Source organism: Plectropomus leopardus, chromosome 4 (genome assembly GCF_008729295.1).
Source record: "Plectropomus leopardus isolate mb chromosome 4, YSFRI_Pleo_2.0, whole genome shotgun sequence".
In the NCBI taxonomy this organism is placed as follows: Eukaryota; Metazoa; Chordata; class Actinopteri; order Perciformes; family Serranidae; genus Plectropomus; species Plectropomus leopardus.
The window spans coordinates 19,802,327-19,818,310 of NC_056466.1; the positions used below are offsets into that span (position 1 = coordinate 19,802,327).

The 15,984-nt window shown below is 40.2% G+C and overlaps 1 protein-coding gene across 2 annotated transcripts; it reads right to left on the reverse strand.

The window, feature by feature from the left end:
• Window positions 1-340: 340 nt before the first annotated feature.
• On the reverse strand, window positions 341-14,806 carry si:ch211-14k19.8 (mucin-5AC). 2 transcript variants are annotated; one of them, XM_042484578.1, is made up of 7 exons: window positions 14,560-14,806; window positions 13,089-13,475; window positions 10,642-12,594; window positions 10,468-10,556; window positions 10,059-10,117; window positions 8,607-8,770; window positions 5,473-5,633 (listed from the first exon to the last, which is right to left on the reverse strand). In XM_042484578.1, exons 1-7 carry the CDS (start codon window positions 14,600-14,602, stop codon window positions 5,554-5,556), a joined length of 2,775 nt encoding a protein of 924 aa, XP_042340512.1. In that variant the 5' UTR covers window positions 14,603-14,806; the 3' UTR covers window positions 5,473-5,553. The 2 variants fall into 2 exon arrangements, with proteins under 2 accessions (XP_042340513.1, XP_042340512.1); XM_042484579.1 differs by lacking the exons at window positions 10,059-10,117; window positions 10,468-10,556; window positions 10,642-12,594; window positions 13,089-13,475; window positions 14,560-14,806 and adding exons at window positions 341-720; window positions 1,200-1,359; window positions 2,286-2,507; window positions 5,174-5,365 and having other exon boundaries at window positions 5,467-5,633; window positions 8,607-8,742.
• Between the last annotated feature and the right edge of the window lie 1,178 nt (window positions 14,807-15,984).

Below are 15,984 nucleotides of genomic sequence, written 5' to 3' on the forward strand. Positions count from 1 at the left end.
CTAGATAACCCCTGCATATGCCTAAACTGTGCAGGTTGCATGGACAGGGCTGCTGCAACTGGATTTGCCTCTTGTCAAAGATAAGTGAGAGCAGCAAACACATTTTTACCATGTTATATATATATATTATATTCGTGTCTGTTTATTTACTTGGCCTCCTGTCATTTTGCAAAAGTGGCCCCTGGGCAGAGAAAGTTCAGTATCCCTGGTGTGTATAATGTTTCACACAAATAAATGTTCCTTGCTAGGCCATAAACTTAGACACGAAAGCGCAGTATGTTTAAATGCGCGCAAACTTAATTGCCAAAAATGAAAAAAATATAATAAATACATATTCTTGCCCTGAGTAAGACTAATGTTTATTAAAGCATTATATAAGACTGCACCACAGACATTTAGGCATCCTCTTTGTTTATGTTTTTTCCATCTTTACAGTGTAGCCTACACCCTCTCAGAGTGACCATATAAGAAACAGACTGTAAATTCAAGTTGGAACGATTTAACAAAAAAATATACATTTATATACACACATTTACACTTATTGTTTTACACATTTTATCAACAAAACAAGAGCATTTGAAGCCCTGCAATGAAAACACAAGCTGCAAATACCAGTGTCAGATCAGATTTGGTGTCTTGATTGTGTCAAGCCGTCCAGCTCTTCCCCAGGTCTACCAGCTCCATGCCTTCACAGTAGGACCGTGGCCTGGACACCCTCACCTGGTTTCACAGCGAAACAACACATGAGCCAGTTATGCATACAGTGTCTCTCTCCATTTCTCTTTCTCACACACACTCACTTGGGGTTGACCGATATTGGTTTTTCAGGGCTGATACCGATACTGATTATTAGTAGTTAATAAGACCAATAAACCAACATTTGGAACTGAAACATTCAGCATAATATACAGTAAGTTCCCTACAACTTTTTTAAAATAGAGTTTGGTGAAAATCTAAATTAAAAAATGAATGAATAAAAATAGCTTCCTGAGGTTTTACAAAGTAAAAGTTCCTCCCATGCTGAATTTTTTTTGCATTTATTGCAGACTGACTTACGCACACCTTTTAATTAATTTTATCAGCGATCATAAAAATAAAACGCCTGTGCAGATAATCGGCAAAATGCAAAATATCAGCCTTGATAATCAGCCAGGCCAATAATCTGTTGACCCCTAACACTCACAGTCATAAACACTCACTGTGGGGGTCCTGTGGGAAGCCAGCTGCTGTAGAAGTGGGAAGGGAGTCCAGTGAATGGGTTCCACAGGCCAGCTACACACAGAAAGGTCACTGGCCTTCCCTGAGTCCAATACACCGTCCCCCATACTCATCTCACTTCCCCTCCAACCATACTGAGAGCTACAGGGAGTACAGAGAGCCCAGGGATTATTTACACACACAGATATATTTACAGTTTACAGAGACAGTTTAGGGAACTATAAGCAGAAAAAACTCAAGATAAATACAAGGACCAGAAATGTAGTTTTATTTGTTGATGTTGTGCTTTAATGATTTATTCAGATCTAGTTTGGGTTAAAGGTCAATATTTTAACTGCACAATCACAAAACTGCATTCATTAACTGTCTTCTGGTAAATTACAAAATAAATGTAATTGTGGTCCATTGCAGTCATTGAAAAAAAAGTATGTAATTAAATTACAGTTACTTATCAATAAATATGTTGGTAAATACAAAGGGTTAAAATGTGAATACGTTTATATGTATAATATAACATTCATTCTGTTGCTTTGCATCTTTCTGCAGTGCAGGAATATATTTTCTTCTGGTATATTTCTGGACAACACGGGTCAGCAAAGATGTTAGGACAATGCCAATAGCAACTTGATACTGAGCTAAAATGTCAACATTAACATTCAGTGCATTAAGTAAAAGAGATCACATTCACAAATGCAGTTTAAAGCATGATCAGTTTTTCTGTTAGAGTGATGTGTAAAAGTGCAGACTGCATGTTTGTCTAAACTTCATTTGTAGGTCTAATCTTTACTTGGATGTTCAATAGAACCAAACTAAACATTTCTTTGGAAGCAAAAATAGACAGTTAGCTGCTGGACAAATCTGTCTGGACAGACAGAGGCGGACGGACGGACTGACAGACAAACAGAGATGGACAGACAGACAAACTGACAGCAAGACAGACAAACTGACAGCAAGACAGACAAACTGACAATAACATTCTCACTGTTATGGATATGCACCATGCATATGTAATACTGGATTTGTGTGTGTGTGTGTGTGTGTGTGTGTGCGTGCGTGTGTTTGTATACCTGTGGGGGTAGATTGTATTGATTCGTGTTCCATGGCTGGGGCAGGTGGAGGCCAGCGACAGCGTGTCGTCGTGGTAACAGCAGGGGCGGTCGAGGGCCCGCAGGTGCAGTAACTCATCGGAGCGTGTAAAGGCTGGATTATCCAGTGAGTCTGCTGATCCTGCCCACGAACGCAACCAGAACCGTCCTGACAGCTCATCAAAATGGTTGAACTTGCGATAGCTGCACATACGACACACAATGTGGGATAAATAAATATCCAGGGCACAATATTTTTTGTTGTATTTGCTTAAGTTTTCAAGTCTTAAAAAGGAAAAAAATGCAAAAAAATCAACTTATGGGGAAACAGAGTAAACTGTGCTCTGCTGTTGACCAGGCCTGATAGAAAAAGTAAAGCTCAGAAGAGACCAACTTTCTCTGCACAGAATGCCCACTCCCTGCCGTTTTAGACACTCTGGATTTAAGGCTTAACTTCAGACTTATCATTTCCTGTCCAAACTTTCTCCCAAACATAAGAAGTTAATCTCAGCAAGAGGATAAAACTACAGAGTTTCTTAGTTATGGTGGGTAAAACTCTTCTTGAAGCAAAACTCTTTGAATTAGGTTCAGAAAGGCAACCCGCGTCTCATTTTAGCCTCTCTCTAGTGGCTCACTGTGGCTTTGACCAAAAAAACAGGAAAACATATGAATAATGGTTATTTTGAGAAATTTCAATTTTAATTTATCTGTTGTAGGACTAGAATATTCCTTAAATTTTCCAGTTGTAAAAATGTGTATCCTATACATTGAATAAAAACAATTAATTTAATTGACATTTTGTCAATTAAAATGTGCATCGTACTGTACATCGACAGCCTGGCAACTTTTCCTCTAAATTTTGCTACATCTCAAAGCGATGGGTGAGTCTCCATAGCTCAGCTAGCTACAGATTCCAAAGGAGAAAAGTGTCTAAGAAAAATAGAGAATTTAATAGAGCATGAAAAGATGTTTGTTTTCCCTGCCAACACTGCAAAGTAAAGGCTAATTTTGATCTAAAAATTGTATTTTGAGGACTGCGGGGGGGCTTGGAGTGCAGATTCCTCCACTTCACTTGGAAGATTATCCATAGTTTACAGCAATATGGATGTGACAACTAATAATAATAACAACAACAACAACAACAACAACAACAACAACAACAATAATAATAATAATAAAGCAGAAGAGCCTGATCAAGTCCAATCCCCTACACTAAAAACAATTTATAAGCCATAATATTCATATTTGGCATTTATATATTTGATTGGTGAGGCTGATCTTGCATAAACCATGTTGTTACTAGATGATACTTGTTTAATGTATTTTGTTTGAATGTCATTTTAATATTTTTTTAATATAATTAATTTTAAATTGTCTTTGCAACAAATGTACCTTTGAGTACGAATAAAGTGACCTTAAACCTTGAATCTGAACTGCAAATGTCAGTAGACCGTCCTTTGAAAACCAAGGTAATGAGGTCTGAAGTCCTGTTTATCATCACATCTTATCCCCTCGTGGCTCGGCACCCTGACAGACTTGGCGTGATGACAGTGAACTCATCAGTGCCTGCCGGTCCAGACGCCTGACATTTGGATTCATCCAGACTGCCTCCACATTTTCCACGAGTCTACGACCTTCAGCTTCAGTATGTGGTTCAGCAGCCAGACTATGACACCTAGTGGGCATCACTTTAACTACAATTACTGTTTGTGTCGTCATGCCAATCTCACTAGTTTTCCCTTCAACACATCATCTCCCCCACGTGTCGACTGTGTTCTTTCTATGGATGTCACTTTAATTCAAGTTGAAAGAGGGTAGTTATATGCACATCACATAGGTGCAAGGCTGTTGAATATCAGCTTAAAACATTATATCAAAATACTTTAAATTAAAATCCATCATAAGTCAACATCACCTACATTCAAAGTTGTATAAATGTAAGGTAGTAATCTCCAATACATACAAAAATACATCTAAAGAAACAGATCGAGTTCCAATTAAGGAAAAAAGGGGCATACTCCAATAAAGGATGATGGATTTTAATATAAAGTATTTTGATATAATTGTAATATGACCTTGACATCACTGTTTTTCTTTCCCTTTGTATTTTTTCTATGTAATTTTTGTTTCAGACAGTTAACCACACCTGCAACCATAAAGCTCGTCAGCCTATTGTATTATGCATAAATATAGGCGTTTCATCTTTCAAAACATTTGACCTGGCGTAGATCCAGGCAGGATCAAAACGTTGTGTTCAACAAACGTTGTGTGGCATGGAGTAAGTGTGCAGGCGTCACCTTTTTCCTCATGTCACTTAAATTTGAGTCATGAGGTCAAATGTATTTTTATGGTTACCATGTGTGTGTTATCATGCGTGTTTCCTGTGTTATTTTAAGTACCAACCCAAAAGCCCAAGGGACTGTTCACCTCCCACACAAGCACAGCTGACAATTTTATTCATATTTGACTAAATGAATAAAGTGTCAATTTTAGTAAAGCCTTACATTAATTCAATAAATGAACTATTTCTTATTGGTTCATCCATTTATTTTATGCTGCTTATCTGGATCCAGATTGCATTAATTTAAATCGGTTATATCATTAAGAATTATAGTCATTTACTGCTTTGAAAGTACTGAAAAATATCAATCATCCCTGCATGATTTCTATCATATTTTCTTACTTCGGCCGGTATGAGCTTGAAACAGGTATGAACATGGTATTTAAAAGGTCTTTTAAAGTCTAATATTTGACCAGGTGAACCTTGCAGAAACCCTGCTTGAGTGCACTGTGTGCATTAATCTTTGTACTGTAGGTTGTGTGTTGTAAGCTGTAATTTACTGTGTGTACATGAGTGAGTCGGTGCGCACCTGCTTCGAGTCTGATCTACTCTGGCCTGGATCAGAATGGCTCGGTAGCGTCGCACAGCCACGATAGCCAAAATGCCTATCACTGTCACCATGATGATCAAGATGGCGAGACATGCGCCCACCAGCCGTGCCCGGGTCATCCTCACGTCACACCTCTGACCCATGTACCAGAAATCCTCTCCAACAAGACAGCTTAAACACAGACAAAAATCACATGCACAAACCTTTCTTAGATAGACGGAGAGATACCAAATTAGTGTGTGCATGTTCAGTGTACATCTGTGTGTTCTTACCGGCAGACTGGAGGTTGGCCCGGGTGGTGAGTACAGATGCCGTGGTGGTGACAGTAGTCAGAGTGGCAGACAGAAGAGCAGCTATAGTTAGAAGTGCCGGGCTGAGACACACACCCTGTAGCCTGCTGGACACTGCAGTAACCAGTCACACACGTCACCCTGCAGACCTGGAGGAAAGACATGTCCATAAATAGACAAAACCCCACAATGTGTTAGTCAGTCCCAGTACTTTCAAACCTCTATACCCTGTCTGTGACGCTCGCTCCAAAGTCACCTTTTTCAGTTCCTGCAGAAGAGGTAATTCCAGGGTACAAACACAAACAACATACAAATCAAATAGTTTTGTTTGTTTTTTAAGGAAAAGTAATGTCAAAAACAATTGTAGTTTAGTATTTTGATGAAACATGTAAACCAGTGCAACAGCGAAACTAAACTAGTTTTTCACAATAGTTTCTGGCGAAGAGTAGTAGTGGGAATCACCACAGGTCCCACAAGACAATATTATCACGATACATAAGTAACGGCACAATATTAGTGGGCTATTACATGTTTTATGATATGCAGAGTAATATGAGAAAATAAAATCACGATATATTGTGATTTATTTCCTTTTTTTAAACTGTTATTTATGTCCCCAAAGAAAAAAAACGTCTTTTGTTATCCACCAAGATACATTTTTCAGTCTGTTCATCTCATTCCAGTCATTTTTATTTCAGCGAAAGGTATGTTGTGCACTGCAAAAGCAATCAATTTTATTATTCCCATAGGCTACCAAAAATTTTGCTTATATTTGTAATGTCAATCATTTATACTGTAAAAGAATCAGTACTTAGCTCCCTTGTAATGCTACAATATTTCCACAAAAATAAGCACTGAATCGATTTTTCTCCCCGACACCAAGCCAACAACAAAGCACTGTGGAAATATGACAAAATTGACAAAGGCTAAAACTTAAGATATTTCCTGTATATTGCATTTTTAAGTTTTACACAATAACTTTCTAGCTGGATTTTTTTTTCTGCAGTCAACATTTGATTTTTGTTTCATTTAACTAAAATGTTGCTTTTATACGTACTTTTACATTTTAATTAAGTTTCATTGAACCTTCCAAAGAACAAGCTATATCAGGCTTTGTGTACAAAGACAATCATTGTTAGCAGGATGGTATTGTTGATGTTGTTTTATTTTTCAAGGGGTTTGCTGACTGTAAAAAAATATAGACTATTACCAGCATTATCTTTTAAATGTGTCTGCCTGTGTTCCAATTTTAAAACAATAGCTGAAACACCTTGCAGATGATGGAACGTGTGTGCTAGTAAATTAGAAAATAAAATAAACGTAGTGACTGCTGCTTACATGCAGAGTTGGCTGACTTTCATTAACGCTGTATAACTCCCTTAACCTAAGATTTTCTCAGGCTAACATTTGCCTCTTATAACTAATTCAATATGCTGCAGGAAATGAGACCACATCAGCTCTATCCATCAACCCATTCATTTCAATATAAAATTAAGCGCTTTATATATGAAATAAACTTGAAACTTATTTTGGATACTCTGCAAACAGATGTCCCCATTGCCCCAAATAATATGCTGAAAGAGTACACATGACAGCCTAATTTGTCACCCGCAAACATGCAGCCGAAACACTTGTGAATTTGTGTAGATGGCAGACCAAAAGTGTCAAAAGTGAAAGGAGTAAAGTAAGAAGATTACATGCCACAGTAACACGTTTAATATCAAAGTAAGTCTGATGTGTTAATTTGATTTCTCATAAATGGATTGTGATCTTAACTGAGTCAGTCTAACAGAGTTATGATGTTTACATGAGTCTGCCTAAAACTGGGTTAATAAGCTAAGCAGGTTAAAGATGGAATGTAAATATAGCCACTGTGGCTAACCGCTAACCTGGCAGTTTACCTTTTGTGCCGTTAGTAGAGTCAAAAGTAGAGCGATGACAAGAAATTAGGAAAGAGGAGGAAAACAACATGCAACTCAAGGTCCCAAATCACTTTTAAGGGACGCTTCAGATTTTTTGAAATGGGGTTGTATGGGGTTCTTATCCATAGACAGTATGTTAAAAACACTAGATGTCAGTCAGCATGCCCCGAGTACGGAGAAGCAGACAGGAGTCCCACATGGAAGCTACACAGAATAATACTATGCAATAAAACATATACAAAATATATTTTTGCCACCTAAAAAAAAAATCTATATCAGTGTAACTGTACGCTATACTGAATTTTTTTTCATTTAAATTTTGTTTTCATTTTATCTTATCTTATTCTATTATTATATATATATTATTATTTTGCTAGGGTTATTGTTAATGTTTTTGTTGTTATTATTTCATTTATTTACTTACTAATATATTTTTATATTTATTTATATTGTTTATTTTTTATGATTTAAATACATATTATTGTGATTATGTGTCTTTAAAATATTTGCTCCCACTGCTGGGATGCACTGTAGGTGTTTTCATGTGTGGACCTATAATTAACTCCACCTGTGGCTTTTCTTTGTATTATTATTGAATGTTCAATCTGAAGAAGGGCGTCTGGCCCAAAACGTCGGTGTGGCAATAATAAAAAATGCTATAATCGGAGTGCTGTCCTGATTTTGACTTCAGCAAATTTTGTGTTTAAAAGGGTTAGTTTGGATTCACCAAAGTCACAATAGCACAAACTAACTGACTGATCGAAGCAGCAGTAGACCAGCGGCTCCTGTGTTCAGCAAGGTAAAATTACTGTTTTTCTCAAAGGAGTCTGGTGGCTTTGAAGCGAAAATAGATGGGGAACTAACAGCTTCTCCATCAAAACAGACTGACTGAAAGGTAAAGTGGTGAAAATACTCTCAGTATAGTGTACACTTAAACTGATAATGATGTTTTGTTGCTGACACCCATCCCCAACACTTCATAGCTGAGCTTCTGTGTTGGACTCCAGCCTGCTTCTGCAAACTGGGGGCGAGCCAGCTGATATCTGCTGTATGTAAAACACTGACTTTGGATAAGTAATCCATACAACCCCACATTTAAAAAATGTGTACTACCCCTTTAAACCACAAACCTTGAGGATGCCAAAAAGTTCGTAATCTGGAATCAACTGTCTGTAGGTGGTCATCTGGACCCAGGCTTACCTCCCAGTGTGATGTTGGTGATCTTGGATGATCTGAAGCTTCTCCCATCCCAGACAGCCTGAGACAGTCCTGTTTGTTCCAGTAATGAAGTGGGTCCGGTCATACCGAGCCACTGCAGAGCCCCACTGGTTTTAAACTCCACCAGACTCTGAACTGCATGTCCACTGGAACAACAGTACATTCAACTTTTGTACCTGTTTTCACACAACCTCCTGAAACCTAAACCCAGTTTGTACTCTTGTATTACCAATACATTCAGGTCAGAGCAAGGCACACAATTTTCTTTTCTTTTCTTTTCTTTTCTTTTTTTAAATGACCTTTTTGCCTTTATTTGATAAGACAGGTGTAACGTCAAAGCGTGGAGAAAGAGGATAACATGCAGCATAAAATCTGCAGCTGCTGCAGCAAGGACACAGCGTTTATACATGGATGCCCACTCTACCAGGCACCCAGTTTTCTAAAAAAATACCTACCTGATCCTCTTTGTTAAATCTACAAGGCTGTTTAACACTTAAGCAACATTACACAAGAGGATGTCCTGTAACAACATTTTTGGCACCACAGTGATGTGGTCAGGACCGAGACGATTGTGCTGATGGTTAGGTTTTTGTGTTCTTAAAACTCCAATATCACTTTTTGTCTGTATTATTATGAAAAGTGCAGTCAACTCACTGACGGTGTAAACTACTCAAACTAACACAAAGTTGACAATAACCAGCATAAACCACCATGTTCTGAGCAGACACATTAAAGTCAGCTGAATTTGACTTTAAGCTTTTCTTTCTTAACTTACATGCAGTGATATTACTCTGAACAATTTTTGTCCCCCATCTGATGAACATGACAATGATCGTAGATTTTCTGCAACTGCTGCAGCGGTCAACAAATGGCAGAGTATTATTTTTAGTGATGAGGAAGGTATGCTGTCATGCTGACTTGAGCACAGTTTAAATGTCTTGTTGACCAACCAGATTGCTTGGTCAGAACTACCTGTTATATAATTATAGCTGTCCTGATGGTATATCCACAATTTAAATGGTAATACGTGAGACAGGGTTCCCACAGCTTAAAGAAAAAAAGGATTTAAGACTTTTAAAGACCCCTTTAATGCCCCTTGTAATGAAACTTAAGATAAATTTTACAGTGGCCAAAACTGAAGGAAAAAAATCATGAACTGACATCGTTTTAAAGTTACCCATTATTTTGAGCTTTCTCAGTGCAGGGTCATAAAACATATCCTCAAAATCCTGCTTCCTATGTCTTACCATTTTTAAGAATTGAAAGACTAATTTAAGAAATTTTAATACCAATAAGGGCCTTATTTTTTGATTAATGGATCCAATGCCTTTTAAAAGTTTTCAAGGATCCACAGGAACCCTGTGTGAAGCACAAACTGGGGCTAACTGCAGCTCATTGTAGCTACTCTACACATTTGTAGTGTTTAGACCTCACCTGCTCCAGACTCCCAGCAGCCTGCTGAACCCCGGGGCTCTCTGAAGGTACGGCTCCACCTGAAAGAAGCAGCAGGTGAGAACTTTGTATCAGCTACCAGAATGTCTGTCAATTTCTCATGTCTCATGTCATGTCTTTTTCCAACCTGAGGAAAATGACATTTCTATCTCAAATTGCTTAAAAAATAGTGCATATAGCTGCCATAAATGGGGAAAAATCCCAGTGGGAGCATATCACCCACCTACGTTTAAGAATGTTTTCAACTGGCACTGCGTCTTGCAGCTACTAAATAAAAATCTAAAGCTGTCATATAAAAACATGATTTATTAGTGCTTTTCTCTGTGCAAATGTGTGTGTGTGTGTGTGTGTGTGTGTGTGTGTGTGTGTGTGTGTGCGTATAATCTCTCACCCAGGCAACAGTGTCTTCCTCCAAACCAGAAGTGAAAGCCGATCTGGACTCCTCTACAACAATCTGCAGCAGCAGCTCAATCGACTCCACTGGACAGAATAAGCAAGTAATTATATCACAACAGGCCCGGACACAATATACACACAAATAATTACACACAAATATGTGCAGTACCTCTGATGGCTGCAGGCTGGTCGGGCACAATGTAGAACTTGGGTGTCTGAGTTGTGTAGCTCATAGTTGAGGTTAAAGCAGAAGGTGTGATTGCCAAGTGGTTCTCCTGGGTGGGATGTGTGGTTGGCGCTCCAGCTGTGGGAGTTTGTGCAGTTGTGCTGCTGGGAAACCGCTGCCAGGACTCGTCCTCTTTCTCTGCCTCTTTATCTTCAAGTTCATAATCTGATTTTGCAGTTGTGAGTGAGAGCAAAGGAGTGTGTGTCTGGGTATTATAGTTGTGGGGCTGTGTGTGTGTAAGTGGGACATTTGTAGAAGAAGGCAGAGGCAGGTTTCTCTGTGTGTGAGGTGTGTGTGACTTGACTGTCTGTGAGGGTATAGATGTTATTTTGTGGTCAATGAGGGGTGTGTGTGTAGAGGATTCAGTGGTAGTTGAAGGCAAAGGCAGGAGTGTGTGAGTGAAGCGTGAACTACCAGGAGATGTAGTGTGTGTCTTGAGCGTGTATGAAGGTGTGGATGAATGCAAAACAGGAGCAGGAGTCGGTGAATTTGTGGGCCAGTTGTTGTCTAAGAGTGTGTAAGTAGGACGCAGTGTGTAGGTTTCGGTGGTGATTCCTGTGGCAGTTGAAATGTGGAGTACATCCCCCAGTGTCAGCGCTGCTCTGGGTGTAGAAGAAAAACCTGTGAAACTCAGAGTCGGCTCTTCAACTGTGTTAACATTAGGCAAAGAGGAAACAGTTTCAGTTGTCATGTATGCTTTAGAAAGATTTCTGTCTGTACTTTGTGTTGCTGTTTGCCGCTCTTCCTTGCTCGTCTGAGTGAGCAGAGGGGATGTGTGAGGAGGTGTGAGGCTCTCTGTGCTTTGCGGAGAGTTCGTTTGAGTCTGTGTGGCAGAGGTGTGAAGCGTTTCCGTGTTTTCAGAAGTATCGGAGGTCTCAAACGCTGCAGTTTGATTGGTAGCATCTGAGGCGGCTGGAACAGATGAGTCAGTTTGACTAATGTTTAAATGAGACGAAGCAGCCTCCACAGTACCAACAGGGGTGTCGAGCCCTATGAGGTGGGCGGTGGATGGATGAGTCCTGCTGGGATTCTGTGAGGATGACGCTGTGGGTTCAGTGTCAGCGTGTGTGCTGATTGTGCCATCCTGCTGAGGGTCTGTGGGGGATTTTAAAGGATCAGAGGTGAAGGCGGAGCTCAGATCCAAGTTAAGTCTGTTTGTGCTTCGATGGCTCCTCCAGGAATGGGGTAGTTTCACTCCAGATACTGCACTAACAGCTCCACCATGTGGGATTAAGGTGGTACCACCTTCCAATGTTGTTAGGGAAGGTCGCTCAGGGGGAGAAGAGGTGAGAGGTGGGAGGCTGGAGCTGGATGAAGTGGGGTGAGCTTGTGTTTTTACAGATATTTCAGACGTCTGAGTGGCTGTATTTATGTGTTTATCTGTGCCATGCAAGGTGCTGGAGCTACTTTCATGTTTAAGTGCCATCTGGGTTTGAGGGGGCTCGTTTCTTGTGTTTGTTTGTGTGTTTGCTGTGTGAAACAGTGTATCTGTGTGGAGTGTATGCTGAAAATAGGGGTGTGTTCTTGCTCTGGCAGACAATTCAGCATCAGCGAGGTGAGCAGCTCCAGATGTATCCGCTCCATTGTTTGGTCTTTCCTCAGGAAGAGGGAGAGTTTCCCTATCGGCCCTCTCAGCCACACTGAGTCCCTGCAGGGGGGAGGTGGGGAGCAGCAGACCCTGGTCCTGAGAGGAGGGACTAGACGCAGACTGAGCCGCAGAACTTTGCTCTAGACCTTCGTAGAGGCGACCTGTGCCCCTCTCGGTCCCTCTCACTGCCTCTTGACCAACAAGAGCTGTGCCTGTAAAGCTGGTTCCTGTCTGAGACCAACGCAACAGGTCCTGGCCTGAATGTGGGCTGGTGTGGTCCTCCGAGGAATTCCTCTCATCTTCCTGGACTGTATGACCAGGAACAAACACAAAAACAGAGAGGGTGAGGAGCGACACAGTGGAAATCACAGCAACATAACATCGATCGGTCAAACTTTCCGACGGACAGATTTACAGCTCAGAGCACAGTTTGAACACATTTCCACAATATGTTTCCCACAGTTACACACTTCACAGCCACAGTGACCATAATATCCTTCTACTGTAAACAAAAAGTAATTTTCATTTATTCATTCAGCTAAAAAAAAACATAATAAAATATGAAGCCCCAAAAGGGACATGGGGGAGAAAAAAATAGATAATGGGAAAAAAAAACAATGATTTTTTTAAAACATTTTATTCACCACCTATATTTTCTCCTCCATGTCCCTTACAGGGCTCTGTACCAAAAAAAGTCAGATCTAAGTGTCATTAGTAAAATTAGATTAAACTCCCGTGATCAGGAAAGTGGGCCATCCTCGCTTAATAAGTCAAACAAGATAATCGAGTCATGGTTTCTCACCATAATAGAACAGCTGAATCACATGTGAGGAGTGTTTTGCTCCTGTCCAGGTGAAGGTGGCTTTGTTTCCATCGCAGCCAGAGAGCAGAGTCGCCCCCTCACTCTCCAGGATCTGATCTTTATCTTTCCAAACACAACGCACTGATACACCCGAGCCGCTTTCCAACCATGCTGACTCTAAAATTACGGTCTGACCCTGAGGAAGACTTAACGTCCAAGTGCAAACTGAAAGCAGTGGGGTTTCAACAGACTGGTTGTTCGTGAGGTTGAGTGTGTTGTTGATGTCAGTAAAAAGTCCAGGTAGAGTGAGATTGATGTGACCAGCAGGCTCTTTGTCCAGGCTGACATTTCCACCACAGTGGGGGAGCGACAAGGCCAAGGTTTTATCTGCGGAAAGACCAAAAAATGCTGTTACAGTTACAGTTTAACCTGTGTACCTTCAGTGTGCCCTATTAATTAAGATAGCAGATAAAAGACTAACAATAGCCACTTTGCCTGGGTAATACTGCCCGTTGTAAAGTCTGTTTTCCACCACTTTGGCCCAGACTCAATGATCTCAACTACAACAGGATGAACTTCTATGAAATCTGGTACAGAAATGCACTGAATAAAAATGATGAATATGACTGTAAAAGTCACCTGGTCCTTTTATCCTCTGCTGATAGTTCAGCTCCTGATAAACCTCCCTATCATTGAACACTGACAGGGAGAGATTTCAGATGGTTGTTATTGGTGGCAATCTGCAAATGTGATATAGAAGTGAGCCCTATGTGAGTATGTTATCTCCCCAACTGTAGATGACAACTATATTTCTGACCATTCCTTCAGATGGAGGTCCCTGCGGCAAAATCTTGTCATATGGGGTTATGTGACCTGATGTGTACAAATTTAGGGGTGCTTGACATGGAAAAGGTTGAGAGGCACTGTTCTTTAACATCAGTTAAGATTTATCATTTTTATCTTTACGTGTGTATACTCCATGACTAAAAATCAACACTGTGGTCATCATAAGAAAGTATGTGATTAAAAAATGTAAAATCTGTGGCTGTAACATCACTTCCAGAGGCATGGCACACCATATTGAATAACCTTACATTGAAAGCAAAATGACATTGCACTCTGAGGTAATTCTTTTAAGGTTATTAAAAATCATATTTCTTTTAAAATGTTTCTTTCTTTTTCCCTCTTCTTCTTCTTCTTCTTAGTATATTAGAGCTTTAAGGGCTAAGCTATTCGGGTCATAATTAAAGACTTATTAATGGATTTCGATCTGAAGGCGTTCACTATACCACAAAACTACATAAACCTGGCTACCCACTAATGCTTCTCATATTGACAAAAGAGCAGTGGGCTATTATTAAGCAGCAGATAATGATTTAGCTCGTTCAGGTAAAGCGTGAGTCCAATACAAGGTGATACTGAAAGGAGACTCAATAAATTCCAGTTTCCAGGGGCTGGCAGATTTGCTTACCTGTTGTGATAATAAAAAGCAACAGCCAGGCGTGGAGCTGCATTTCCAATCCTGAGACATTTCAGTGTCGGAGACCCTGTTATTCCCAAATCCATACAGATTTTCAGATTTACAGTATCTGTGCCGAGGATGAGCAAACAGAAAAGGAGAGAAATGATGTCCAGGTTTCCTGCGGGCAGTCCCGACCAAACGGAGAGGCGTCAGAAACTTTCCTTCTCCATCATTTCCTTCTAGCGGAAACCACCGTGCTGTCAGGAGCGCACAGGCACCAAATGAGACACACGTGTGTTAGACGCTGTGTCCTGTAATGTGGGTGGACTGAGAGGCAGCAGGGGAGAGGTTTTTTATGTTATTTATTTATTTATTTTTACACCGCCTGCAGGCTGTTCCGTGCACTCGTTTGAATAAATCATCATTTCCAAAGATGAGAGGAAGGAATCCAGCGGTCGCGGCAGGAGCTGGTTTTTACACACATGCTCAAACGCAACACAGGAAACCTTTACCACAGGAGGCATGAAGACATGACAGGGCGGGGGCAGGTCATTAGTGCCTTTACATTTACACCCCACTGTGTGTCAGACAGGCAGGGTGGAAGGAGTATTCAGTTAATAGTGTGAAACAGTGTAAAAATACCTTGTTACAAGTAAAAGTCCTGCAATTAAAGTCTTACTCAGAGGGGCACACCACCTGAATTAAGAATTGCAATATGCTGTTTCCATGGAAGTTTAAATATATTTGTGAACCTGAGCAACACTTTCTTAAAGCCAGAAACCAAAGTCTCAAAATTGTGATCCGGTATAAAGTCTGGAGCTGCTCCATAAACAATGAATGAGAGACAGGGAGCCATCACCGCAGGATGTTTGTATTTTTTTTTTTAGTATGGATACTGTTGTATTCTACAAATTAGCTAATTATCTTTATTCTATTGTTGTGTTTTCAGTTCTGAAAAAACGTCAACCCCCAAGGTTGAAAAATGAAGCTAACACAGAGGTGCCAAAAACTGCAGTTCATCGATTGTCCACTTGAGGCTGGCTCCAAAACAGAGTTAATCCACACAGATCCTCATGTTAAGCTTCACAGAAGAAACATATTTACTAATTAATTTCACTTTACCCACCAGTGGTTTGCTTGAAGAAGCACAATGGCATCATTGCTCCTATGGTGCTCGCCAAATAAAATAAAACAAGACTATGAAGATTTACGGACCTTGCCCAGATTATACTGAGCTCTCCAGTTAAGGCTGTTTGGTTTCCATCCTTTAAATGCCCTAAGTCGTCAGTTTGTGGCCGTAAAGTGTCATGAGGCAGCATCATCATACATTAATACAATTGGACTCACTGAATTCACAAGAGACTAAACTCTCCTCTGATACATGATTTATGCAACTGAAAGACTGTTTAGGCACTGTGAGAGGGCAGAAATATC